Source organism: Lissotriton helveticus, chromosome 6 (genome assembly GCF_964261635.1).
Source record: "Lissotriton helveticus chromosome 6, aLisHel1.1, whole genome shotgun sequence".
In the NCBI taxonomy this organism is placed as follows: domain Eukaryota; kingdom Metazoa; phylum Chordata; class Amphibia; order Caudata; family Salamandridae; genus Lissotriton; species Lissotriton helveticus.
In genome coordinates, this window is record NC_136067.1 from 539,371,333 (window position 1) to 539,398,621 (window position 27,289).

At 45.8% G+C, this 27,289-nt stretch overlaps 1 protein-coding gene across 2 annotated transcripts in view; it reads left to right on the plus strand.

Moving 5' to 3' along the window:
* The window catches only part of PHF3 (PHD finger protein 3), a 716,139-nt gene that overhangs the window by 405,336 nt on the left and 283,514 nt on the right, over positions 1-27,289 (plus strand). For both annotated transcript variants that reach the window (XM_078648001.1, XM_078648002.1), the window contains exon 12: positions 13,757-13,964. In XM_078648001.1, coding sequence (XP_078504127.1) covers positions 13,757-13,964 — 208 coding nt within the window. The remainder of the gene's footprint in view (positions 1-13,756; positions 13,965-27,289) is intronic.

Genomic DNA, 27,289 nt, shown 5'->3' on the forward strand with positions numbered 1-27,289 from the left:
GTGGCTTGCCTAAAACCACGCACAAGGCATGAAAAATGGTGAAACGGAAAGTGGTACCCTTGGGCAGTGAGCGTGGCCCCAAAGTTGTTTTGACTCCAGGCATTCCGTGTATTATTGGTGATGTTAGACCCAAGGTCACAGACACACAGTTTTCTAGCAATTTCGAGGCTGTTTTTCTAACAAAGTTCGAAGAAAAATGTATGGCCATGCTCGATCCGTTATTATTAAAGTTGTCTGGTATAGACAAGAGAATGGCCAAAATTGAGCAGCATTTATTTTCCATTCCCCAATTAGCGAATGAGGGTGTGCCAGAGAGATCCAACGTACCTAGTCATGTAAGCACGACCGAAACTAGAATATCCACTAATGTGAATGGCTGCCCCCCTCCACAGTAAAGAGCGGGCTCCAATGGTTAACCCGCAGGGCATACATCTACCCACTGTCAACATATCACATAGAGGGGGTCCAGTAGCTCATCAAGCCCCAGTATTGTCACAAGGACGGGCTGACAGTATTAGTATGTCTCTTCATCTTCCACAAGAATCCACACCATATACTGTCACATTATCGAATGTGCCTGTGCTTCCTCTAGATGGTGACGAACACTGGTCATCACTCAAGAATAAAGCCCTTCACTTGTTTAATTCTAGAACTGGGGTGGGTAATGCTCTATTCAGTGAATTCAAAATGGTACGTAGAATCCCGTGGGTTGGGAATTCTCTGAAAGCCTTTAGAGGAGCCTGCATTGTCTTAGGTTTTGGGTCCCTGCGCATAGTTCAAACTATTCTAGATAGGGCAGGGTACGGGCACCTAAGCAAGGACAATATTAACATTCTACCGTTAGGTTTCTTCTATCATAATTTTACAGCCCACGCAAGAGGAAGGATAGGATTAAGGGACGTAGACTTGGTACCAGGCCGCTATGACTATGTGGTTCCCACACACAACAGATTCGAAGTTTTTTCTAATCTGGAGGATATAGATTGACTTGGACCGAATTCCAGTAATAACTCAGTTATTCCTCCGCTCGTTGAGTTGGGTGTGGGTGAATGTGTAACAAGCTCTAACAACATAGGAGTTTCCTTAACAACTACACCAACCGGTCAAAGCTGTGAGAGTGCCCTGGTTGTTAACAGGCTGGGTTAGGCCGGGGAGTATATTCTGACACTTACTAGTAGTATCCCCCCTATGTAGGGGTTATTGGTTTAGGGGAAGTAACCAGTACATGTCATCCTCTTTGTAGCAGTTATAATCCTGGCCTCATTATAGGATTTAAATTAGCTTCTTGGATCATAGCAGGGCATACATCAAAAATTCCCGCAGTAGACTGGTCCATTTTCGTTGAGGGCCATGATATACTGCTTTTTCAGGAAACCTGGGCTATGGACCATGTATATTGTCAGGGCTAATTAAAATTTTCTAAGACATCGGAAGGGGGGCAGAGAGGAAGACCGAGGGGGGACTTACAACTTGGGTCAGACAGTCAGAACACTATAGTGTGGAGGAGTTGCACATCAATAGCAGGGACATTTTAATAATTAGGATACATCAGGTAAATGACCTAACCTGTTGCTTATTAATGTCTATGCTAGGGGCGTGAAAGGGGGGAAAGCTTCTCCCACTATTGATCTTTTAGATATGTTTAAACAGAACATAGAGTTGCTAATAATATGATAATAGCTGGTGATTTGAATTGTACCTTTGAACCCCTGGACCTCAACCATGTTAATCCCAACTTAGAGGAAGATGCCCAGTGGTCTATTCCACCATTGGATCTTCCTCCAATCAAAAAATGGACAGGGGCTGCCTTGCAACAAAAGGTATTTTGCATGGAACAGGGGGTTAGGGCTGCCAACGGGAGAACAGCTTCCGATAAGCAGGGCATGCATACCTACAAAAACGGGTTGCGTAGTAGTCATATTGACTTTATCCTGCTCAACAAGGAATTTTCGTCCACCCTAATAGATATGGTGGTTTGTGAATGTGCCAAGAGTGACCATAACCCTCTAGTGCTTTCCTTGCATCCCGTAGGTATTCCCCTTGTTGTTAGTCCGGCACTACGAACTGACCACGTGGTGGCATTACTAATCAACAATGCCAGGAGAGTTAAATGGTCAAATGTGATAAAAAAGAAGAGCATCTAGAGCAAATGAGTCATTTGGTGGTTAGTGCATTGGGTACTCTTCAGACATGTGCCACCCAAGAAGAGATTAATTTAATAGTTGTGCAGGTCCATGGGGAATTGTTTAATCAGCTTAAAGGCTTTTTTACTACTAAAATCAAAAAACCTTTGAAATACTGTGGATTTAAGGCGACCGCCTAGTATGATCAATCGTGCCAAACGGCCTATAGAACCCTAGCTAGGGCGATCAAGTCTAAGAATAGGGGTGATATACGAAGGGCAAGGGCAGAATACAAGTTGGCCCAATATCGAGCTAAAAGGGACTGGGATGAACAGCACTGGGATGAGCTGCTTAAGGCATGCTCGGGGAGAAGCATGACTACCTTCTGGCACTTGGTGAAATGGGGCAGTGGTGCACCTAGTAGGTTGCCAGTGAATCATGTAGCTCCAGACCAGTGGGTATCACATTTTAAAGCCCAGTTTGCACTCTCTGAGGAGGCACAAGAAATACTTGATCTGCCACCTCCCACTTCCACCTTGAATTTTACCAAGAAAGAGGTGGAAACTTCATTACTCTCAGTCCCAAGAGGCAGGGCACCAGGGCCGGACTGCATCCCCGCGGATCTGTTCCTCCATGATATACCCAACTGGGCATCATACATTCAGCTCCTCGCGAATGCCATAGCAAGTGGAGCACCTATGCCCGGTACATGATCAGGAGCAGAAATTCTCCCTAGCCATAAGAAAGGGGATCGCTCTCAACCAGGTAACTATAGGCTGATAAGCCTAATTGATTGCATACAAAAAGTTTCTGCTAGGTTGGTTTTGAGTCGAATCCAGGCCTTGATTGAGGAACACGATATCTTGTCTCCACTCCAGGCGGGTTTCTGCTCTAGTACCAGCACTATTGATCAGGTGTTCAGGTTTATTTTGATTTATTGGCGTACAGTAATGTTAGGGGGGTACTATTTATGCAGCCTTTGTCGACTTCAAGTCGGCTTTTGATCTTGTACCCCGTGTCAAAATATGGAGAACTTTTTTGAAACTAGGCATGCCATTAGAAATTCTGGCTTTCCTGGTCATGTTACTTGATGCCAACTATGCGCAGGTACGTTGGGATACGCAGGGGAGCATTACCCATAGGTTTCCTATAGAGAAGGGGGTTTGTCAGGGGTGCGTTCTAGCACCAACTCTGTTCTCTCTATACATCAATGGGGTGGTACAGTATTTTCAGAATTGCCCCACGGACGCACCTACTCTAGCAGGGATGAAGATCCCATTGCTTATGTTTGCAGATGACACCCTTATACTCTCCAGGACACGAAAGGACCTACAGCGTGCCCTTGAGAGATTCGAGGAGATTTGTCAGGACCATGATCTCCTAGTAAATGTAGATGAAACTAAATTCATGGTCCTACACAAACATAAGAATATTACGGGTAGAGTCAAAATGAAGGAAGGTATTCTGGAACAGACACAGGATTTTACTTATCTAAGGGTAACTATTGGTAGCAAACTTAATTGGAAGCCCCAGATAGATGTGCTCTCTGTCAAGCATGCCCAGCTATCAGGTGCCTTGTTGAAGGAGCAGAGATCTGCTTACACCAAAATTGCTCCAGCACTAAAAATATATTCCTTAAAAATCAGCACCTCAATTTTGTGTGGGGCAGAACTGTGGGGTTTTATCAACCTAGACCCCCTAATAAAAGCTCAGAATAAATTTCTGAGGTCATTAATTGGCCTTTCACAGTCAACCCCGTTATTACCCTTATTCTTAGATATGGATTGTTACTCAATTGAGGATGTAGCACACTTCAGGCCTGTGGCTTGCTGGAGAAGGCTCTGTGTCACCCCAGAGCTTTCTCACTATGCTCAGGCTCTTCTGGAAGTTAGGGAGGCTGACGGTATGGGCGAAATTCTGTGGCTAGAGCGAGTAAAAATCACTCTGCGAGATGGGGATGAGTAGATTATGGGCAAACCCCGTTGATAATCCCTTTCCAGCAAAGAGCGATTTTAAAGCAGTATATTGTAACTCGCTGGCCATGAAGCGGTTTGCTGCCAAAAACTAGTCCCTCACTATCCAGAGACTTCCTTGAGATAAAGCATGAAGTATAGTACGAAGATTATTGGGATTTTATTACCATCCCCAAAGATAGGAAACTCTACCACCAATTTAGGGCAGGTTCTCTTCCCACCAATGTATTTACTTGTAAATGGCGTACCGCGATTAGCAGCAAATGTTCATTTTGTCCCAACTACAACGAATCACTGTCACATATTTTGTTTGTTTGCCCAGCCTATAGAAACCCTAGGACCAGATGGCTGAAACCCTTATGTTCAAATGTGGGCACTAGGTCGAGTAGCGAAGCTCTTAGGATTTTAAAAACATCTACCAAAGAGTCCATAGTGATCGCTGTTGCCAAGTACTTAGGCTGGGTGTGGGTGATTCGTCTTAAAGAGAGGAGCCTTAGTTAATTGCCCTATGCTCCCTAATTTTGGGGGTAACGTACTTTGCATTTTGCACATTGCTGTATTAGCTTAGAACGAACCTAACCTGGTCTGTAAACAGAAACTTGGAAATCTGTTCGTCTTTAGGTGGCAGATTCGCCGGAGTTTATCTTAGCAGCTTTTAGCTATTTATTATATAATCATGTATTTTATTAATGAGGACTAATTATATTTATTGTATAAGTTTGTTTTTATGTCCAAATATGTTTATATTCTTTTATACATTTTCCACCTCTTATGTATTATAGTATTGTCTTTTGTGATTTTAAATCGAAAAAAGACTATGTGACTGACTGACTGATAAAGCCAATACTCTGAATGGGTCCGAGCACGAAAATATAAAACTTGGGGATATTGACTTTATCATAAGGTTAGCATACTAATATACATAAAGCAGACCTAATGTATTTATAAAAAATAAAAAAAATTCCAATGTCTTTGAGTCTTTTTTTAATTTACTTCAGGCAACAAATTGAATACATAAATCACACCACAAGGTGTCCCTGAACTCCATTTCAAGAGCATACAGCTCTTGCTTGGAGTGTTTTAAAAAAAACATGGTATGTTCGCCTAGGGTTGTGGTTTTAATACCCAGGGGACTTACTGTGTGTGTGTTTTTATTGATGTTGCTGGGGTGGTGGGGGGCTGCTGTGCTATACTGGGCTTAGTTTGCTCACACTCTCCTGGGCAGGAAACTGCAGTGTCCTTGGAGAACAGGGGATGGTGTCCCTGGGGGCAAACTAGCATCAGGAAGGGGACTGCATTCCCCCCTCACATCAAATTGATAACAGCCTCAGGGACTGGGTGTCCCTGGGTTACTACTGTGGCTAGGGGATAGGGGCTGCATGTGCCTGTGCCCTGAATTTGCTAACAGCCCCGGGTAACTGATGTCCAAGGAGCCTCATAGAGGCTGGGAGAGGAGAGCCGTGAGCCCCCTACCCTTATTATACATGTTTTGCCCTGAAGATGGGGTCCCAAGGGCCTCTAAGAGGCATGGGGAGGAGACAAGGAGACTGAACAATTCCATCCCTAATATATGATTAGAAGCCCTGGGGGATGTTGTCCCAGGGACCTCACAAAGACTCTCGGGAATGGGGACGCACACCACTCCCTAACAAAATTTAACATTTTGCTCCCTGAACACTGGCCTACCGTTGGTGGGGGTGGGGTTTGTAGAAGGCAAGAGACTTCCATTTTTTTATTGGAGTTGTGGATCGGAGGATCCTCCTCATAGCTGCAGTATCAATGACAAGAAATTGAAATTTTTGGCCTCAGGAATAAAGCCCACATCAGGCCTATGGGGGATAGGATATGTCTAGCCCGCCCCTGTATGTTTTTTAAACTTTGTCCTGGGACAGTGGCATTTGCGCTGCAGAGATTTACCCCTCAATGTAGGCCTTGACATAGACCTCTCCATGTAGTATTGGAGAACAGGCAAACATTTCTTCAATATTTTCAACTACATTTTAGTGAACTTTATCACTGACACATCATTTCCTCTAGTTATTGTTAAAAACCTCTCCTCAAAGCACAGGCTGCTAGGACTATCAGAGTATATTAAAAACATTAAGATCTTGTGTGTGGCATTACAGACACCCCTGCTCATTCATTTTACATACTAGTGGTTAATTTTTGCTAGGTCAAACTTAGTGCAGTTAAATAGCGCATGTGCCCTATTAGCGAGACTCAGAATATGGCATAATGTGCTGTTCGTGCATTATAACCGAACATTCAGAGGTGCACAATGAGAAATAAGGTGCCTATTGCGTACCTAGTACGTCTTGAAAATAGATCACACTGTATTTACGGTGTGTACAACTTGTGCATAATGAGACTGCATAATTTGTGTCTCTATAGCAATAAGGCCATTGTATGTCTCTATAGATCGTGGAGTGTGATACTGGAGATTGTACACTCTGTCACCAGATCCTATTTGCGTTGGAACCATCTGGGTGTAATATCAGAGGGAATTAGGTGGGATGAGGCATAACCAGGGTCAGTAGAACTAGATGATTCTATGGCTACAGCCTTTTCTGCATAGCTATATATTTTTTGCACTTGCCACATGATCCATCATCTACTGCAAAATTTGCAGACTTTATCAAAAAACTGTTTGTAGTTTAAACAATTCAAACGTTATTTAAAATACTGCCAAACATGTTGCCACACAATGGCAGGTCATTTACAAAGATTAACTGGCCATCTTTCAATCTGTAAGCTGCTTTGTTTAGGTGATAAGTTGATATTAATGAGGTCAACTATTTGCCAGATAGTGTGATCATGTATAAACAAGCTAAAATGAGGAGGTATCTGCCACAAATGTCGTTGAATTACACAATATAATTTACATTTTCTTGCTGCCTCATTTAGTCAAATTTGCTACATAATGTGATTATCTCTGCCACATAATGCCTGTAACACTGGACATACCCAACGTTTGAATTTGGTATAGGTAGCTAATGCTTTGCTAAGTATGAGCGACCTTACTCAGCAGATCCTGTTGCACCCAGAAGAAATTGAGAGAGTTATGCTTGTCTGGGAATACACTTGAAATAATGTAAATTCATCCTATTTCATCGATGCATGACCACTGAATTAGAATATAGGTGACAAATCCTTACCCTTTTCTTTGGCACTTAAGTGTGCAGGTAATCCTGTATGCAAAGCAGGCACCCTTGCACCATAGTGCAAGGGTGATTGTGTTGGCCTTAGGCAGCTCCTTGTGTACCAGTGCAGGGGAAAGGACAGGAGTTCACAGTATTGTAATAAATATGGCGTATTCTTGCCCTTTCCCAGTAATACAGCATAACTAGATGACCCTAAATCTCTAAATCAATGCAGCAGCTGGCATGTTTTACTCCTTGAACCCTTTTTCACATTACAAATGCTGGACCGCACAGGGCTGGATTCCTCACTGGTAGTGCCCAGTGCGAAAACCTGTTTTGGCACCTCCTCCCTCCATGACCTCCTTCTCCACAGATCACCTCACTACCTCCCTCAACAGTGCCCTTCACATCTCTGTAGCCCCTCTTTCACACAGTGGTGGCTGCTACCGGGAAGCAGCAATGGGGCGGGGAGAGGGGAAGGAGGAGGTGAAAAAAAATTCACCTATCTGCCGGCTGACCAGCCATCCAGCAGGCTAGCCGCTGCCTGTCCTCCATCCTCTCCCATCCTTTTCCTGGCTTCTCCAGTGCAAACAGGAAGCATCCAAGCTCCCATGCTCCCCATCGCAAATCACAACACTGCAATGAAGCATTGTGATTGGTCTGAATGTTGTGGTTGGGCGCTCAGCCAGGTAATGGGTGCCTGAGCGTAGGCCGGCCAAACATTTATGCACACTTAGAGTGTGCAAACCATTCCTCCCCTGCTCTGTCAGCAAAGCAAAACCGCCCACCCCTCTAGGACACTGAAGCAGGAACAAATAAAATTATAATAACAGTTATCATTTTATTTTTTATTTTCTTACACTGAGGAAAGCAGTGGAATGACGCTCCTCCACCTAAGTGGAAGAGCCACCACTGCTTTCACATACATTGTATTTGTTTTATAGCACTACGCATACCAAAGTAGGGTTTCAAAGCACTTTTCATCACACAACCATTTTCCTGGGACAATGAATGATACAAGTGTAAACCAGTCTATAGAAAACGTTGCATAAGGCAATGAGGATTAAAAGGTGTAGGAAGCACTTCATCCATTCTAGTAGGCCGTTTACTTTAAGAGTTTGGCGTAGAGAGGCACAAACTCATGATTTAAAATGTACCAAAGTGCTTGGCGTTGATTTTTACTAATAAGAATGTATTTCTTTCCAAACACACCCGTTTTTAGCAACATTAGGCTAATGAAAGACCGGGGATAAAGCATATAACATTCTAACGTATACTGTGCACTTTGCATGCAACTCTTTAATGACAGTTCATAGATCACTGTGCAATGTTAGGATTATAACTTATGAACTACAAGTAACAAACAGTTCTCTGTCACAAAAGCAATTACCCACTGAGCTATACACATAAAAGATTGTTCTGTGATCTGCATGGTACACGTTCTTTGCAGATGGGATAATAACACTGCACTACTTTTTTTATGAGTCAGAACTGCCACTAGAAACATTTCCAGTCGCTCTCTTTAGCAGAAACATTATTAACCAAAGATATCCTGACATGTTTATTGTTAGCTGAAAATTTCTGGACACACAAGGAACTCTACAGTCGGTGCTTTTAAACTCATAGGTTAATTCTAAATGCAGCACTGCCTATGGTCAGTGTCAGGTGCAGCTAATACGGCTTCACCACCATAAAAGCTGGCCTTGAGACGATCGATGTGTCACAGTGAAAAAAAAAGTTAGGTCTGGAATATCTACTCACATAGGGGACAGACCCTTGCGAAATTGCGCTGCTCTCCGGGTGTTTTTCTTAACTGCTCCTCTTTCTACAACAGTTCCTGCCCTCCCTGCATTCTGCCTGTATGCCCCTCTCACCTGTACCTCTATTTCCTTCAGTAGCTCTTGCTTTTCCGACTTTTCTTCCCAGCTATTTCCTTGCTAGCACTGCGTGTTTATTGTAGGTGCTACTTTCTTTTAGTTTCGATTTTGCGTATACCTCTCTCACCTGATCATATTTTTCATTGTCTTCCCTATGTGATAGCCCTGATTCTCCTGGTCTTCCAACTCCCTCCTCCTCTTATTCCTCTCCATGGACTTTTTCTACGATTAACTTTTCCTCCTTGTCTCCATTTGTCTTCTCTGTTTCTTCCCCATTTGCCTTTGTATTACGCTAATTTTATTTTCGCCACGCTTTTGTTCAGTAAGAGCAATGTGTTTCCGAAATGAAAGGGTTGTTTATTGTGTGCCTTCTCCAACATAGCTAGTCACTATTTTCTCGAGAAGAATAATTTGTTAAAAATATAAAAAAGGAATCCAAAAACTTTCCAACTTTCCAACATTCCGCCTTCAAACTTTTCACAGAGCGCAAACTCTGCCACATGTGCAGCTCGGGAATGGCTTTGTTTGGAATGCAATAAGTAACAGAGTAATTGTAGGCACACACATTGAATTTTGTATGGCGCCTGCAAATGTTATTTCATTTTGCTTTTGTAACCCTAATTTTGTAGTGAGGTTGAGGATTTTAACCACCGAGAGTCTCGGTTTGCGTGCTGGGCCCCTTTCTTGCCACTCTCATGGCAAACAAGTTGTATGCCATGCTGCCTGCCTCTCTGTAGACCACGTTTAGCAAGGTGTGCTCTTTTGCAAAAGGGCCCATCCCCCCTCCAGGAAGCTTTTCCTGTCTCTCACCGTCTTCGGGGTTTTCAGGGAGGAGCCTCTTGTCATGCTAATTAACCTTTTGAAATGCACAATCGCGCATTTGCACTTCTACGAACAGCCATCCTGAAGTTCTGCTCTGGATGCTGCTTTTCGGTTTCTACTCTCTCAATAGTAATCGAGCTAATAGACATTTTGGAGTTTCTTGTGAACATTTCCCTGTTTAGGGAGTAGAAAATATATATATTGTAGGTTGGAATGGAATTTAGTGTTTAATGTATCTGCTTTTCTGTGGGTGCAACAAGCTGCATTTAATATTCTATCTTTCCCAATTAAACATTTTAAAAGCCATGCGTGTCTGGAAAAAACGCATAATGTAATTTTGAAGGAATCACAAATGACCCTGGGCTTCTTGTCAGCCACGTTTATCCAATGACTTTACTAACAGAACTCTACGGTTTTTTTTTTTTTTCGTTGCTAGCTCTAGGAGCAGGTTTTGCCTCTCACAAATCACTGTTTTTTAGCATACTGCTGCATGGAGTTTTTTCCCCAAAAGTTATGTAATCACATTGCACTGTTGCCATCACCAGGGTCAAAGGTTATGTTTTCATTGATTAGAAGGGGTGCATAGCTCCTGGCGCCATATCACGTGTGACACCTTTAGCCAGTCCTGGCGACTGCACTTTGCACCGTGGATGGGGTAACCAGAATTTTAAAGCCAAAAACCAAGACATTTCCCATAATTAGAAGGACTACAATTTTACTGCAACCCAGCACACAGAATGACAGTGCTCCATAGGAGAGAATTACAGAAGAGGCTATAAGAACATACAAAAAATACAATTTTTTAAAGGCAGTAGCATGCTTGTTAATTACTAGTCCCAGCGTCCCTATTCTGTGAAATACGTAGGTAGGTGCAAGAACGGGCTTGAGGCACAATTCCCTATGCCCCCATTAATTGAGTAGCTGATCGAGACACAACCAGCTTTCCCAGGATTTACAATAAGCAAAAAATAGCCCAGCACACTTTACACGCAAGTATAACAGTTCAGTACTCAAACACAAATTGCTCCAAAGAAGAGTTGATGTTCTGTTCGTTATTGTTTCGCTCCTTTATTTTCTTTTTGTATAAAAAGCCTTTTGAAACCGCCAACGCGTTTCGTCCAAACAAGGACTTCTTAAGGGCTTATAGTAGGTATGTAATGCGCTTCCTTTCGGTATTCCCCATGTATTAAGAAAATGCTTTTCAGAATCAATTTGAAAAATCCAACTTTAACGTATGTATTGTCCCAGGCAGCGTTCCCTGTTTAGTATATATCCGAGTAGCATGTAGTTCTCGTAGTCCAATCTTCCACGTCGGGGAGCAGCGCATGCTTTTTATCAACTAGCTCACACTTTTCACCCCGCAACAAGAATGATTGGGTGGATGGAGTAGTTGGTTGCATTGAAAGCTAATGGTCAACCGATTGGGGACCTGCGCTTTACATAGAGACAATGCCCTTTTTTGGGTTTCTTTCCATTCACTGTGTACATTTCTGTTTGTTCCTTTGTCGTTCTAGATAGGATCATTCTACGAGTCCAATGAGTGGCACTACTAAATTATGCTAGGCTACCACACCACCCGAGCACTTACTTCACTCCCATCCTGGTCCCGAAGAAGCGCAAAGGATCTCCTCCCGAGACCACACTTCTGCACGAAATATGTCGAGCCTACCCACCTCCTAAACGGACTTCACACTTGTCTAGCTACAGAGGGCCATTATCACCCTGGAGCAGCACACAACCTTCCGATTTTGTAGTGATGATAGAGGGATTTTTCTATTAAACTGTACTACCTTCACTTCCCGCCATCTTTTAATATCTGCACTTCACATCACCCATACTCAGACCCGCACATACCCATTCAGGTAGGTTACTAAAAGAGACCTCCAACAAAGTGAACCTTCGGGGGACCCGTAGGGCATTGCAGCGCCGGCCAGACGAGGAGCACCGCCCCGTGATGAAGCATGGCATCCTTCAGGGTGTGTGAGGGCATCAAGTAAAGGACACACTGTCCCCTACCTTTTTTCTAAAAAGAACGGCACTCCTTTCTTTTTTCCTTACTTTTTCCTTACTTCTTATGAACTGTGACTGCCTTCAGTAACAGCATTAATTCTAGTGTTTTAATCAGACGCCACGTCTGGCTAAGGGTGTCAGGTTTTAAACCTGAAGTTCAGCAGTACCCGTTAGCTCTCTCCCTTGATGGGGAACCGCTTTTTAGCCCTCAGGTGGACACCCTTTTGGAGAAAATAAAAAAAGATAACAAGACTGCGAAGGCAAAGGTAGCGCTTCAAACTCCATCATAACGGGCTCCTTTCACCGATCATCTTATTGTGGATGATCCAAAGAACCATCCTCTTAGACCTCCACTGCATACCATAAGACGCATACCCAAACATCCTCACCCAGAGGATATTGCAAAAGCTGCTACAGGGGATGCAACTCACGAGGCAGAGGTGGCTTTATCAAGCCTACCGCAACTGCCCCTAAACCTTGACTTACCTGCCCACCCCTCCCCCTTCGCAATCACACAACACCATTGGGGGACAAATTCAACAGTTCTTTCCCGCATGTCAGACCATCACCTCCAACCAGTGGGTGTTGGTTATTATCCAACATGGTTATTGCCAGGAGCTCACATCTACACCTTCAAACATTCCACCTTGTAAACACTATACACAGACCAACAGCAGCTGCTCAGACAGGAAGTCCAAGCTCTCCAACAAAAATGAGCTATAGAACTTGTGTCATTACACCAGCAACGCACTGGAGTCTAATCCTGCTCCTAAGTCCCCCAAACAGGTACATTCTATCAGAGCATTTTCACATGGTCACTTTGCAAGATGTCACTTCAACAATGTGGCTACTTCATGGTCACATTAGGCCTCAGTGACACCTCTTTCCACTTACCAATTCACCCAGCACATCACAAATTCCTCAGATTTACATTTCACAGTCAACACTTTCAATTCAAAGTTCTTCCATTTGGAGGTCACTGCAGCTCCAAGGGTATTCACCAAATGCCTAGTGGTAGTAGCAGCTCATTTGCAAAGGCAGTGTGTGCATGTTTTTCCCTATCTCGAAAACTGGCTCATACAAAGCACAGACTTTCAGAGCATCCTGGGACCAGTTTTGGGTATGCCCGGATGTGTGTTCCAGGCTCACTGTGCCATAGGATTCAAGCTAGCCTAGCTGATGAGTGGCGAAACCCCGAAACCTGTCCCAAGATGCTTGTTTCCGCTCCAGTGAGTACCTGGCCTGGCAGTTCGGGTTGGACTATTCCCATGGGGAGCAGGGTCAAGACGGATTTGCATATGCCTGTGTTTCAACTGGAATGGCATGGGGAGCAAAAAAACGATGGATTTAGGCTCAGATCTCTGTACTGGGGTGAATGTTTGACATTGTTCAGCATTCTGTTCATCAATTGTTCTTTTTGCTTGTGCCACTTGGCACTGGAGAATACTTGCAGCGGAATTTTTTTGGGGGGATATGATCTGATGCACGAGGAGTATTCATAAGAGGCATGAGGAGTGTTCATAAGAGGAAGCATCCACAGGAAGTAGTAGTATCTACTAGAAATATAATTACCAAAGGTAAGTAACTTTTATCAGGCATAAGGTGAGGTAAGATTTAGATTGTAATTGAATAGTTATATAATGAATGTTCTGATGACAATGTTTCATTGACTTTGGAAGATTTTATATTTGTAACTTTGATTAGTGTCTGATCTTAGCAGAAAACCATCATACCTTAACAGACATGCACTAGGTTATAGATCTAGAATAGATATTGCTAAAATTCTGACAACAGCATTTTCCCTTTCTAAGGTCGGATTGCACCTCCTTCCGAGGACCTTTCTCCCAAAAAAGTTAAAATTGCAATTGGTGTGGCACGCAAGCATTCTGATAATGAAGCAGAGCATATGGAAGAAGACATTGCTAGTGCACTTTCCACTGCATCCAGTATTTTAGCTTCAGATATAGCAGAAGCAGAGCAACCAGAATCACCTAAAGCAACTATATCTTCGCCTGTAAGGTAATGCTAACTGTGTGATACTGCATGATTCTAGTATACACTATCACTGTTGTTAAGATCTATGCATTGCATTTCTACTCAAGTATGTTCTGCATGTTACCATTGGACTGAGCAGCTGGTTAGTTCACGTTTTTCATGGACAGCTTGCTGTTTTAGATCCAAGAAATTAACCTGCTGTCCTTTTTATCGCTATATTTTACATGTTACTTCTTTCTGGCATGTTTAAACTAAATTTAGACTACAACTGCCACCTTTTCATTTTCCAATTAGCATTTCAAGTTTTTATTCCTTCATTTTGTTCTGCTTGATACTGTTCTAAAGATGGGCTGTTTTAAATATATGTCTTTGGGTTTAGTATGTTCAGAGAGGATTGGAACTGGTATCTTGTGCAGAAATTGTAAAATTCAAAGTAGGTCCTCAAGATGTCTCATTATGCTGAACAACATCTGTTGTCTGTTAAGTCTCAGGAATATTGAAAAGGGGACGTAAAAGCTGAAATGGTGTACTTGTACATGAAAAAGCTGTCAATGTTTTTATGTCTCATAGACATGCTTTTAGTGTATTATCGAATGTTGGGACTGGGCACTGGAGTCGCTGACCACCTTGAGACAACTGTGTCATTAGTGTCTACTCTAGGATTAGCCTTCTTCATGCAAATCATCATTTGTGTTGCGTTTTTTAGAGGGCTTTCACATTGTTTTTTCCCTACTCTCTTTATAATGCCATACTGTAAGAAAGTGGCTCTGTATATACTGGACCAAAGTAAGGTACAGTGTGTATAGAGTCCCCACTCTCCAGAGGTATAACAGTGGTTAAAGTCAGATCTGACCTTACTCTCTAAAGTGGTAGCTTGGTCGAGCAGTAAGGCAGTATCAGAGGACAGTGTAAAGCATTTGTTGTTCACACTCAGTCAGCAAAAGGTTTCACACACTCAAGAACTGAACTCTAGGCCAATTGTTTTTATATCAAAAGATATAGTTGTTCTATTTTAGAACCAACAGGTATCAAAATATACTTCTCTCAATATGAGTGACTTTGGTAATTACTTTGCAGAGAGGCAATAGACTTGGTAAGTACAATAGTTACTGGGGTTGCAATAGGCAACACAATTCTAAACACAATTTAACATTGAGCTCAATGGGTTTTTCTATAAAAATGCAATTGATTACTTTCAGGATTACTTTGCGAAATTCAAGTCACAGGTAAAGTAGGTTCTCGTTACTTTTGTAATCCAGTACTGGGCTCCTAGGTCCAGCACTCGGACCTCTACCTAAGACAGGTAAGTATTTACGTTTCAGTAGTCGGTACAATTTTTAAGGAATATTTGTGATTTGCAAAAATCGATACTTAGAAGAAATTTCAGAGAACATCGGTCTATGGTTTCCTATGGGAGAAAATGCAGGTAACTGGTAAGTACAGTTAAGATTACTTTTGCGGTTCAATACGGAACTAGAAAGTACAGCACTGGCTTCTCTCCTGATCCCAGGTGAGTATTTTGTAAATCGTTATTCGTTTGATTTTAGAAGAATATTTTAAAGTTTCAAAAATCGACACTTGGAAGACATTTCAGTGAAAACCAGACAATTTTAGCCGATGGAAGGAAAGTGAGTTATTGGCTTTCAGGTGAGTACTCGACTGGTGAGGTTAATGTTCTGGGCATAGACTCAGGGGTCTCCCAGGGTCGGAAAGGTACAGTTGTTATGCGGCACAGGGGCAGCCGGGTGCAGAGAGAGTAGGCCCAATGCAATCCAATGGAGGGCAGGGGGCCTTTGGTTGGTGGCTGCAAGCAGGCAGGCCACGCAGCTGTGGGAGCTGAGCTCCTGGTCACTTACTCAGGGCAAGCGGGGAAGTAGAGTAGGGTAGTCGTGGCACTTCCAGCGGCACTCGGGCGGCTGGGTGCAGGGTGCTTTTGAGCCGCTGGGCGCTCAGTGTCATCCAATGGAAAAGTTATAAAGTGAACAAAGGCTGCAGGCTCGGAGACGGAGATTCTTCATGTGCGACCACCACTTCGAGAGGTAAGTTGGGTTCTTGGAGAAGAGGTAGGTACCCCAAAGGAGGGCACAGGGGCCGTGGGGCGCTGGGTGCAGGGGTGTCTTTGGGTGTCGGGAAATCTTACCCTCGGCTGGTCACCGTTGGAGGAGTCCCTGGTACTGAGGCTGCAGGCGTCGTCTGGGTCGTCGCGGAGTGTCTTTGGGCACTGGACTTCAGGTCCCAGTTGCCGGGGGGACGTCCTCGCGGTCTTGGGTCACTCTGGCACAGGCCGGACTCGGCGGGAGCAGAGTGGGCTGGGTTTGCGGTTCCTGGCTGGCACCAAGGGTATGGTTGTTGGAGCAGAGCCTCTGCTCAGGGGAGTCCCAGTCTTTGAGAGGGTCAAGGCAGGCAGGTTCTCTGGGTTGTCCAAGGTTGCTGTCTGCAGGAGTCGCCGGGATTTGGCAGAGGAAGGTTCCAGGGTCGACAGGCCGCTAGGCAGGGGCCAAGTCAGTTGGTGTCGTCCTTTTGTTAGCAGCTGCACGGCAGGTCTTCTTCTTCTTGATCTTCTTTCTTGTTTTCTTATCGGGATCTGAGGAAGGAAGGTCCAGGGTGCCCCTAAATACTGAATTTAGGGGCTTTACAGGTAGGGGAAGGGCAGGGACCAATAGGTCCCTATCCTGGGGTGGGTACACCCCTAATCGGCTCCTCTCCTGTGGGAGGGGGCAGGGGCCTAGCTGTGATTGGGCAGGGCTCCCCATCTTCAAATGGGCAGAGCCCGGGGTAGTGCTTCACCTTGCCTCTCCCACCTGAGAGGTGGGGTTGGCACAGGCTGGTACACCCCCCTTCCTGACGTAGGGTTTCCGGACAGTCTTCCCGCTGGCAGGCATTTGAAGCTTCCCCCTGCCCATCCTAGGGGAGGAGACCTAGCACCTCGCCCAGGATGTGGATTGTTGCAGGCCCAGGAGAGCGGGGGGGCTCTCCACCCAGGGGTCCAGCACCATGTCTGCTGTGTGGCAGCTTCTCAGACCAGACATGGATCGTAGGTTAGGTTTTCAGGGGGCATCTCTAAGATGCCCTCTGGTGCATGTTACATTAAATACCACACTGGCATCAGTGTGGGTTTAATGTGCTGAGAAGTTTGATATCAAACTTGTCAGTCTTCAGTGTAGCCATTATGGTGTTGTGGAGTTTGTAATGACGACCTCCCAGCACCATATACTCTTAATGGCATCACTGCACTTACAGTGCCCAGTAATGGCCCTGGGTACTGTTGGGGCACAGGGCTCGTGCACCTGTGCTTACACCACTGGCATAGGGCACCCAGCTAGAGGGGTGACTGAGGTATGCCAGGGCAGTGGGTCTTGTGGGCCTAGGCACACAGGGATGTGTGCCATGTCGACTCTTTGTGTAGTACTGTCCTTAGACACTCAGCCTGCAAAGGCAGTGTGTGGGTGTCAGTGTACAGGGCCCCTAATGGTGGCACAATAAGTGCTGCAGTCCTTAGGGTTCTTCTCTGGTCACCATGCCCTGTGTACCAAGGGTACCATCTACTAGGGGCTGATAGGTGGCCAGAGATGCCAATTGGGTTTTAGTTTCAACACAGTTTTAGGGCAGGAACACAGGCCCTGGGCACCTGGTTGGCAGGAGCTCAGGGCACACTCAGTCAAAGCACATCAGCAGTTCAGCAAAAAGTGGGGGCATACCAATGTAAGAAAGATGGCACTTTCTCACACATACTGAGATCTGAATTTAGCCCTCTGATTCTTGATATGTGCTCCTTTCGAACCTCCTGAGTCATCAGCAAAAGCATAGCATCGTTCACATTGCTACCCTCTGCAAAACAAAAGGTGGAGTTGGAGCTTTTAACTCCACTGACGCTGATGACTCCAACCCTGGTGTCTGTCAAAGCACAAATACTTTACTACTGGCCTGAAAAACAAAGAAAGAAACCAGAAGTGATCGTATATCCAGTTGCGGCAACCTACTGCAGTTCCCTTAGTGCCCGCTATGGTTGCAGTTCCTTAAAAGTTTTCTATTAACGGAAAACAATTTGCACTCAGCAATCTATGAATTGACTCATTTTGTTGGTAAACCTTTGGCAGAATATTTATCTGCTGAGCATTTATCTACTGCTCAAATATATGCTGATATTAAGTCTGATATATCCTTTACTGATGCCTTGGAAATGCCATTCTTCAGAGTACAGCATCATGGCACCGATGATGACAAGTTGATTGATAGACTTCACTGTCCGATTCTTGAGGACGTAAGAACCTATCTGGAAATTCAGACAAACGTCAGCTGGGATGTTTCATACCTGGCTGGACCCCGTATAGAGCAATATAACTAATGAAGTGCTGATTGTGTGACAAAGGCACCCTAACTTCCAATGACCACACCAGAGGTCCAATCCAATTTATAAATGGAGATCCTTCAGCTTGCTGCATCAGTGGTAGAACTACTTCTGCCTTTTAGTTAATCACTTGTAGATCCCATTTTATCGGCCTATGTAAAGCCAACAGACTGATAGTTCAGTGTAGTCAGTTGGCCTCTTCTGACCTTCTTGACTCACCTATCACTTGAGAGACTTGTAGCCTCAGCCTCAATGGCATTTAAGCCATTCTTTTTGCATCTTTGCCACTGCATGGAAGCTTGAAATGCCTGTACTCTATGGGAAGAAGCGTTGCCTCATCTGGATTCCCTACTCTTTACATATCCAGTGCTTCATTCTTTTTAGTGTGGTATACCCATGCCTTATGGGAAATTGCTGCCGTAGCAAGAAGCCTATTAGACCATTGGAGGAGACCTTAAAACCAATTAGTGAAAAATTGAGAAGAAAAAGTAAAACCTGTCTTAAAGGCATGGTTGGACATGTCTGTCAATTTTGCGTGTTCAATGAACACTGGAGTACTTTAGTGTGCCCAAGCCTCGATGTGTTCTACCAGGTGTTTGAAGAATGTCGAAGCCAGTGTAATCGATTTGCTGCTCGATGGTGAGTGTCTTTTTTGAGAAAACGCTGCTTCTTCTATTGAATTGGGAAAAAAAAATCTTCTATTGAATACTGAAAAGAGCAACAGGAATGCCTTTGCTGCTGGCACCTCCAGCACCCCATTTCACATAGCAGTAACTTAAATTCCTAAAGTGTTTGAGAAGCCAGTACTGCAGGCTAAGGAAGACTTCTCTGCCTACCGCTGTCCTTTGGCAGTATTTTTTACATTAGACTGCAGATACAGTTTCACAGGAATACAACAGGAGCACCAATATTGTTTTTGTTGTTCCTCCACGCCTACTCCAAAGATACTGCTGTGGGTTCATCTGTTTTAAACTTTTTGTTTTCAGTTTACCAACAATTAAAACAAATACAGGTTACACATAACAGGTTGTTATTTTTGTATCATTTGCAAGTCAATCATTTCGACGTTATAGGTTCAATAGGTACCATTTCCACATACCAGGGGTACTCCGGAGGTCCAACCTTGAATATCAACACCCCTTCACATATGTTGCAGATACTGCCTCAAAGGGTTCCATATGTCTCTATGTTGTGAAATTCTAGGACGAAGCATAGCATATGTCTCTGTACATTGGGCTATCTCTTTTATCCAGGCATCTGCTGTCGATCCCGCTTTCCCATTCCATGTCATTGCCTTTTGTCTCTTTCCCAGCAACATGGCCATGCCTTCAGATTTCCTACAGGCTTTAAGTACTCTCTTTAAATATCCCAGGAGGGCCAACAGTGAATGTACCTGTAAATTTAGTTTAGTCATCTCATCCACTGTAGTGAACAATTCCCGCCAGAACCCACCTATTTTCGGTCAACGCCATGCTAGGTGTATGAAGCCGGCATGCTGGCCACAGCATCCAGTGCAGCTATTGTTGTGTCTCCCACCTTATCTAGCCATGCTCACTGACGTGTGTTAAATGCAGTGTATATATCCTTAGTGCTGCTATCGGCCTGTTTCATAGCTTCATTAGCATATTATAGATCAGTCTGACCAGCTGTCTGGTGGCAGATCCAGCTGCTATCAACGTCAGCAGGTTCCATTCATCATCATCCTGCGGAAAGGTTGGGAAATGCATGTATGATAGTCTCAGAATCTATAGTAATAAAAGACTTTAAAAAGAGAGGAGCTACCTTTGCTCAGGTATTCTGTTCTGGAAATAAACTGCTTGTCTCTGTATATGTGTCCTAACCAGTGAAGCGGTCTTAACTGTAGTGTCTTATTCATGATTTTTTTTGCATGTAATCCACGCCTTCGGGTTCCGCTTTAACAATATATGGGGTCAGTAGAGCATGTCTACCCTACACACCCACCCCAGTCTGCAACATGCAACCATGTGTGAATTCCATCTATAGACCGAGTTGGGGGTGTCAGCAAAATTATTTCAAATGAGTAATGGTCTGCTAGGTCCATCTCTAACCCCCTGTACGGAGCCTGTCTCGTGTTGTCGAACCGATGTGCAGCACACTGTGCTTGTACTATTAGATAATATCCCTAAAAACTGGGCACTGCAAATCCTCTCAGTTCATACAGCCTTTGTAGCAATTTGTAAGCTAATGCGAGGTTGTTTCCCGGCCCATTCAAGTTTTGTGAGGAGCGTGCCTAGCTGCGTAAAAAAAGCTGCCTCAGCGTATTGGTATATTCATTGATAAATATAGTGGTTGTGGCAATATCACCATTTTCATCACTGCTACCTTGCCTTCCAGTGTTGGGGGAAGGTATGTCCATTTGTAACGCTGGTTAGGGATACCGCCACTTATTTCACATAGTTTATACGCAGTCCAGACCATAATCCATGGTCCGTAATTTTGTCTGTCAATGGGGTTAGGTTAAGGTCCAGGTTTTTGACCAACAGCAATCTATTTTCAGCATATAATGAAGTAAGCAATCTACGGGGTCCAAATTGTATCCCTTACCTCCATGGAATTCCCTAAGTAGAAATGCTAATGGTTTAATTGCTGTGTCAAATATGAGTGGCGATGGGGGTAGCTCTATCTTGTTCCTCATTTTATAGCTAATGGTTCAGAGAGTTGCTAGTTCATTCTGATGATGGCAACTGGATTAGTGCGCTGGAGTGTAATTCATTTTATTATTGCCGTGTCCTGGCCAAGTCTATTAAGCACATGTATTGAATATGGCCATTCTTGGGTCATCTTTAAAAAAAAAAGCAACTTGCTGATAGGCGAGTGTGTTGAGGTTTATTTGCGACCATGGATAAGCATAACCTCAATCCAATAGTCTTCTGATAGCAAGAGGTTAGAAAAAAATCAAACCACTAGAAAGAGGGTTCTATTCGCCTTATTTCCAGTACACAGAGAAGGTGAGTAGAAATGCTGTTTTTGGAGGAACATATTTCTGAAAAAGAATTTTAGATTGGACAAGCCTTCACAGATTTTTCGCACATTGAATCGGGAGGTTGGATGGTATATATGGACTCATAGGATATCTATCTCTACATGCTTGTTTCTCCGATCAACCCGTTTAGGACCCTTGGGTTTCGTCTGTGAAACAAAACCCTCAGATCAATCCTGTGTAGCTGTGGCATTGAGCAATAGGGCTTATACAGAGGAACACGTGTAAAGCATTTAAACAGCACCAAAGCAATTGAAGAAGAAATCGACACAAAACTCAAGAAATTCTACACCAGTGGTGGGAAGCTGGGTTTCTGGTGCAGTAACCCTCCCACTTTTTGCCAGAACTACTGATGCACTTTGACTTGATGGCCCCAAGGTCCCTGCCAATGAGGTTCCCAGGACCTATGTTCTTTCCCCAAAACTGTCCCAAACCCAATTGGCCACCTGGCCACAGGTCAGCCCATGGTAAATGGTACCCAGGGCACTGTGACCAGGGAAGGCCTCTAAGGGCTGCAGCACTTAGAGGCCCTGTACCTTTATACTCACACACTGCATTTGCAGGCTGCGTGTGTTGGTGCAGGACAAAGTGACGAGTCGACCTGGCACACATCCCTGTGTGCCATGCCTAGAACCCACTGCCCTGGCATAGATCAACCACCCCTCTAGCTGGATGCACTATACCAGTGGTGAGGGTGCAGGTGCATGAGCCCTGTACCCCTACAGTCTCTAGTCCATTCTTAGACATTGTAATTACAGTGCAGTCATTAAGAGTATATGGTGCTGGGACTTTGTCATTATGACCTCCACAGCACCATGATGGCTACACTGAAAAGTCTGGTATCAAACTTCTCAGCACATTTAACCCGCACTGATGCCAGTGTGTGATTTAATGTAAAATGCACTCAGGTGGAATCTTAGAGATTGCCCCTGAAAAACGACCAGCCTCTGGTGGGTTCCCTGACTGGTACACACCAGCCTGCCACCACGAGACATGTTTCTGGACGCCTGGGGTGGGAGCTTTCGCTCTCCGAGCCGAGAAACAAAGCATTTCCTGGGTGGAGGTGTTCACACCTCCCCCAGGCCAGGTAGAGCCATCTGTGGGAGGGGAGGTTCAAAGGCCTTGCAGCTTTTTTAATGCAAGCCCAGCTTCTCCTGCTATCAGGAGCAGGCCCCTTCCTGTCTCCCCTCATTTTCTGCAGGAAGCCAGGCGGGATAAATGTGCCAGCCCAGAAGATGTGCCCACCTCTGCCAACCCCACCCTTCAGATGGGGGAGGCGTGGTGTAGCCCACTCCTCAGTGCCCGCCATCTTGCAGATGGCAGGCAATCCCCAATCAGCATTAGGGATTGTGGTCCCTCCACCACGTGGGGTGAGCACACCAAGGGTGCAGTCACCCTAAGGTCAGTAGCCCATTGGCTACTAACCCAGAGACCCCTAAATCGCCCCCTAAACACTGCATTTAGGGGGCAGCACTGTACCAAGAAGGCAGATTCCGGCAACCTAAGAAAAAGGACGAATGAAGATGCCCACAGAAGAGACTGCAGAGAACAACTGACCTTTTCCCAGCCCTACCGGCCTGTCTTCAGTTTCCTGAGATCCTGCGCCAAAAGTCGCCTTGTTCTGCTGCCAGCGACCTCCAGAATCCTGGGAGGACTGACTGCCTTCAACCAAGACTGGATCTCCTGTGAACAGTAGCTCTGTTCAAAAGAACACTCCAAAGACAGACTCTGAGCTTTCTGAGGACAAAGAAACTCAACGCCTGGAACCACCACTTTACCCATCTCCTACGACCTGAGTTCTAGTGACCTACCGGTCCCAGCCAGGTCCCCCAGCTCCCCCTCCAGGACCCCCCAACATCGCCTGCAGCCTCTGCATGGAGACGCCCCCAACCGCGAGTGGCCCAGTAAGATGAAATCCGACCTCAAAAGACACCCCTGCATTCAGCCGCCCTGCATCCTGGAGAAGAGAACCAAAGGTGCACTTACGTCCCCGAGCCCTCCAACTTACCTGCCCAGCTGTTGGTTCCTCCCGTAAGTCTCCCTGGACCGAGCCTGCTGCAGTAAACCAAAACCGAAAATCCCCTCTGAAAACAACAGGGCACTCAACGCCAAAACAGCACCCTCCACACAGCCACCCCTGCGGGTGCACTTTGTGTGCTAAACCGGATCCTCCTTTGCCCTGAGCCTAACTCCAGGAGCTTTGCTCCGACAACCCAGTGGCCTGCTCGTAAGCAGCCACCAACCACGGCCCCCCAATTCCCCATTGCATAACATTGGGTCTCAGCACTTTGCACCTGGCCGCCCTAGTGCCGCTGAGGGTGTAACTGGAGTGCATCCTTGACCCTGGGGGAACCCTTGTTCTCTCCCCGGAAGCTTTTTTTTTTTTTTGAAATATTTTTATTTGTATTTTATAGGTACACAACAATACAATCATGTAATCAAGAAAGCACACACTCGCAACCCCCCTCCACCCGCCCCTGATTCGCATATTCTTGACAAAATTAACTCCAATCCGACCCGACATCAATTGCAGCATTGTATTGTGATCTAAAAACATCCTAGTCATACTTGTCCCATTTGTGCACTTTTAAGTACGCCAGCCAGCACTAAAGTCTCCACCCTCACAGCCCCCCATCCAATCCATGATAAGAGGGCCACCTGGACCAGACCCTCCGACACTTCTTCGGGCACCCCCTAGCCTTATAAGTCACTCTCAGCGGCCATATACATGTCTAGTCCTCTCCTCCATTCCTCTAGTTCCGGGGCGGTCGGGAACCCCCAGTGTTTTGCTATGTCCCTCTTTGCCACAACTAGGGCCAACACCAGGAAGATCAACTGGGGTCTAGACAGGTCCACATCATTAGTCATCCCCAACAGGGCCAGCCTGGGCTCCGGGTGCAGCGGTGTCTCCATAACCTCGCTCAATTCCTTAAAGATGGCGGTCCAGTAGAGTTGTATCACATTGCAAGTCCACACAAGGTGGTAAAAGTCCCCGTCCTCTCGGTGGCACCGAAGGCAGCTCTTGTCTGTTGCCCTCCCCATTTTATAGAGCCGCACTCTATCGTAATACGTTCTGTGGAGCATATTAAATTGGATAAGACGCAGCCTGGATTTAATTGCGACATCCCTTGGGTGCATTAACACTATGTCCCAGTCAAGGTCGTCCATTTCACCCACCTCCGATTCCCACGTCTGTCTTAAGTTTCGCTAAGTTGCCCAGCATGTTGTTGGTTAGGGTTTTATATGTGAGTGAGACTGTCTTCCCTTGAACTTGTTCTTGCAATAGTCGTCCCTCCAACGGCGCATATTCTGGGAGCTCGGTTATGTGGATATTTTGGGCCCGCCAGGCGTGCCGTAGTTGTGCATATTTGAAGAATTGTGAGTGGTGCAAACCAAATTCGGTTTTCAATGCCACGAAGGATTTTAGGGCCCCTTTGGAGATCACATTGCCTATAGTGGAAATGCCTATATCGTCCCATCTTTGAAAGCATTTCAGTTTGCTCAGTTCCGTTAACCACTTGCAGTGCCATAGTGGCGTCTGCCGTGTGGGCGTCTTCTCCCACCCAGTGCGCTTTGTAGCCTTATACCAAGAGTGTAGGGTAGTGGTAGTTGCCGGAAGAAGCGGCTCCCGTCGGTTACCCCCATAAAGGTAATACAGTAAGTTTCGGGTGGACATTTTATACCTTTATAGAGCATAAGTAGGGTGATCTGCCGGGGCGTGCAACCAGTCATTGATCGGGGCAAGATGCTCTGCCCAATAATAGGCTTCCAAGTTCGGAAGCGAGATCCCCCCGCAGTATTGGTGTCTCTGAAGGGTAGTTAGTGCTACTCTAGGTTGTTTACCCAACCAAAGGAAGGCCTTCAGGTCTTTGTGCATTCTGGAGAGTACTTCGTTCTGCAGGGCGTAGAGGTACTTGGGTAGGATAATCATCTTATACAGGGCCGCTCGGCCCAAGAGTGTAAGGGGGAGTAGTCTCCATCGATCCATATCCGTGATGGAATTCAGGATAATTCGCTCCAAGTTTCGTTGGAATGACAGGGACCTGTCCAGGGTTACATAAACTCCGAGATATTGGAAGCCCTCAGTTGTAGTCAACAATTGTCCTGGAAGTGCCACCCAGTCTCCCCGCCCCCCGGGATCATAGAGGAGCGACTTATGCCAATTGATACGGTAATCCGCGTGCCTACCATATTGTTCGAGTTCATGAAACAGCGCCGGCATGGTTGTCTCTGGATGCGTAATATATAGCAGGATATCATCCACATACAGGGAGATTTTCTCCTGTGTGGAGTCCGTCTCATTCCTCCTAAAACCTCTAATGTCTGGGTTGTGCCGGATCCGGGCGGCCAATGCCTCGATGGTGAGTGCAAAGAGGAGGGGGGACAATGGGCACCCCTGTCGGGTACCCCTCTGGATCTGAAAGCTTCTAGATAGTTTCCCATTCACTCCCAAGGTTCAGTATAGAGGAGCTGTACCCATTTCAGGTACTTGGGTCCAAAGCCAAACTTAAGCAATATTCCCTCCAGGAACGGCCAGTGAACAGCATCAAAAGCCTTTTTGGCGTCAAGGGAGAGGAACCAATGAGGCTCCTCTCTGGCCCGCACCTCCTGTAACCAGTTGTGTGAACGGCGGAGATTTAATCTGGTGGCCCTATCTGGTAAGAATCCCGTCTGGTCCAAATGTATGAGGTCCGGTATCACTGGCCGTATACGTAGCGCCAGAATGGTGGCCAGAAGTTTCACCTCTGTGTTAAGGAGGGAAATGGGCCGATAGGACGCGCAGTCGTCTCGCGGTTTTCCCTCTTTGTAAATTGGGATGATGGTTGCTGCGGCAAGGTCAGGAGGGAGTCTCCCGTCTTGGAAAGCTCCCTCGAAGAGACCCTTCAGATGGCGGTTCAGGAGGTCCGCCGTGCGTTTGAAGAACTCCGATGGGAAGCCATTAGGCCCCGGGGTCTTACCTGGGCGCAGTCTGGTCAGTGCAACAGATATGTCCTCTTAGGCGATGTCAGCCTCCAGGGCCTGGAGGGCCTCAGGTGACACAGTTGGCAGGTCTACTCGCTCCAAACAGTTTAGAGCATCCTCACGCGTTCCTAACTCCCTAGCTGCATAGAAGAGTTCATAGTGCGAGGCAAATGCCTCTGCTATTTGAACATCGGACTCAATCTTTGTCCCATCCGGTCCCTTGATGTGTTCCACCCACCTGGCCGCACGTTCCCTTCTACTCAACCATGCCAATAATTTGCCCGACTTGTCTCCCACGTCATAGAGGCGATGGAGGGTGGCCAGGGCTTGGTTTTTAGCCTCCCCGGTCACCAGTTCTCTATATTGTTTCTGGCGGTCGAGGAGTTTCCTGAGAGTCTCAGCATTCCGGGAGGTCTGATAGTCTCTCTCTAGTTCCAGAATGGACGCCTCCACATCCGCTACCTCTGACTGGAGTTTTCTCCGTTTCTCCGCCAGCCTACTTTGTATCCTATCCCGTAGAACTGGCTTTAGCGCCTCCCAGAAAGTCACCCTCGAGTCAACCGTCCCTTCATTTTCTGCGATGTAGACTGCCACGTCAGCCCGTACACCGCGGAGGACCGCCGCATCTTGCAGGTCCCATGCCGCTAGGCACCAGGAAACCCCATCCGCACTCCGTCCCCATCCCACCTTAACTAGCAGGGGGGAGTGGTCGGAAATCCCCCTCGCATTATATTCCGCGGTATCGCCGACGGCCAAGTATTGTCTGGATATAAACACATAGTCTAATCTCGAGAACACTTTATGCGCACCCGAGTAATAGGAGTAAGCCTTCTGAGTTGGATGTATCCACCTCCAAACATCAGTGAGTCCTATATTAGCGATCAGTTGGGACAGGGGGGACTGGGCCCCCGCTCCAGACGCGGCGCCTGACCGGTCGAGCTGTAGGTCCATAACGTCGTTGAAGTCCCCCCCTAGTATTTGGATGGAATCGGCCGTGTCCAAGAGTATATCGGCCACTTTCCTGAGGGTGCTCGCCTG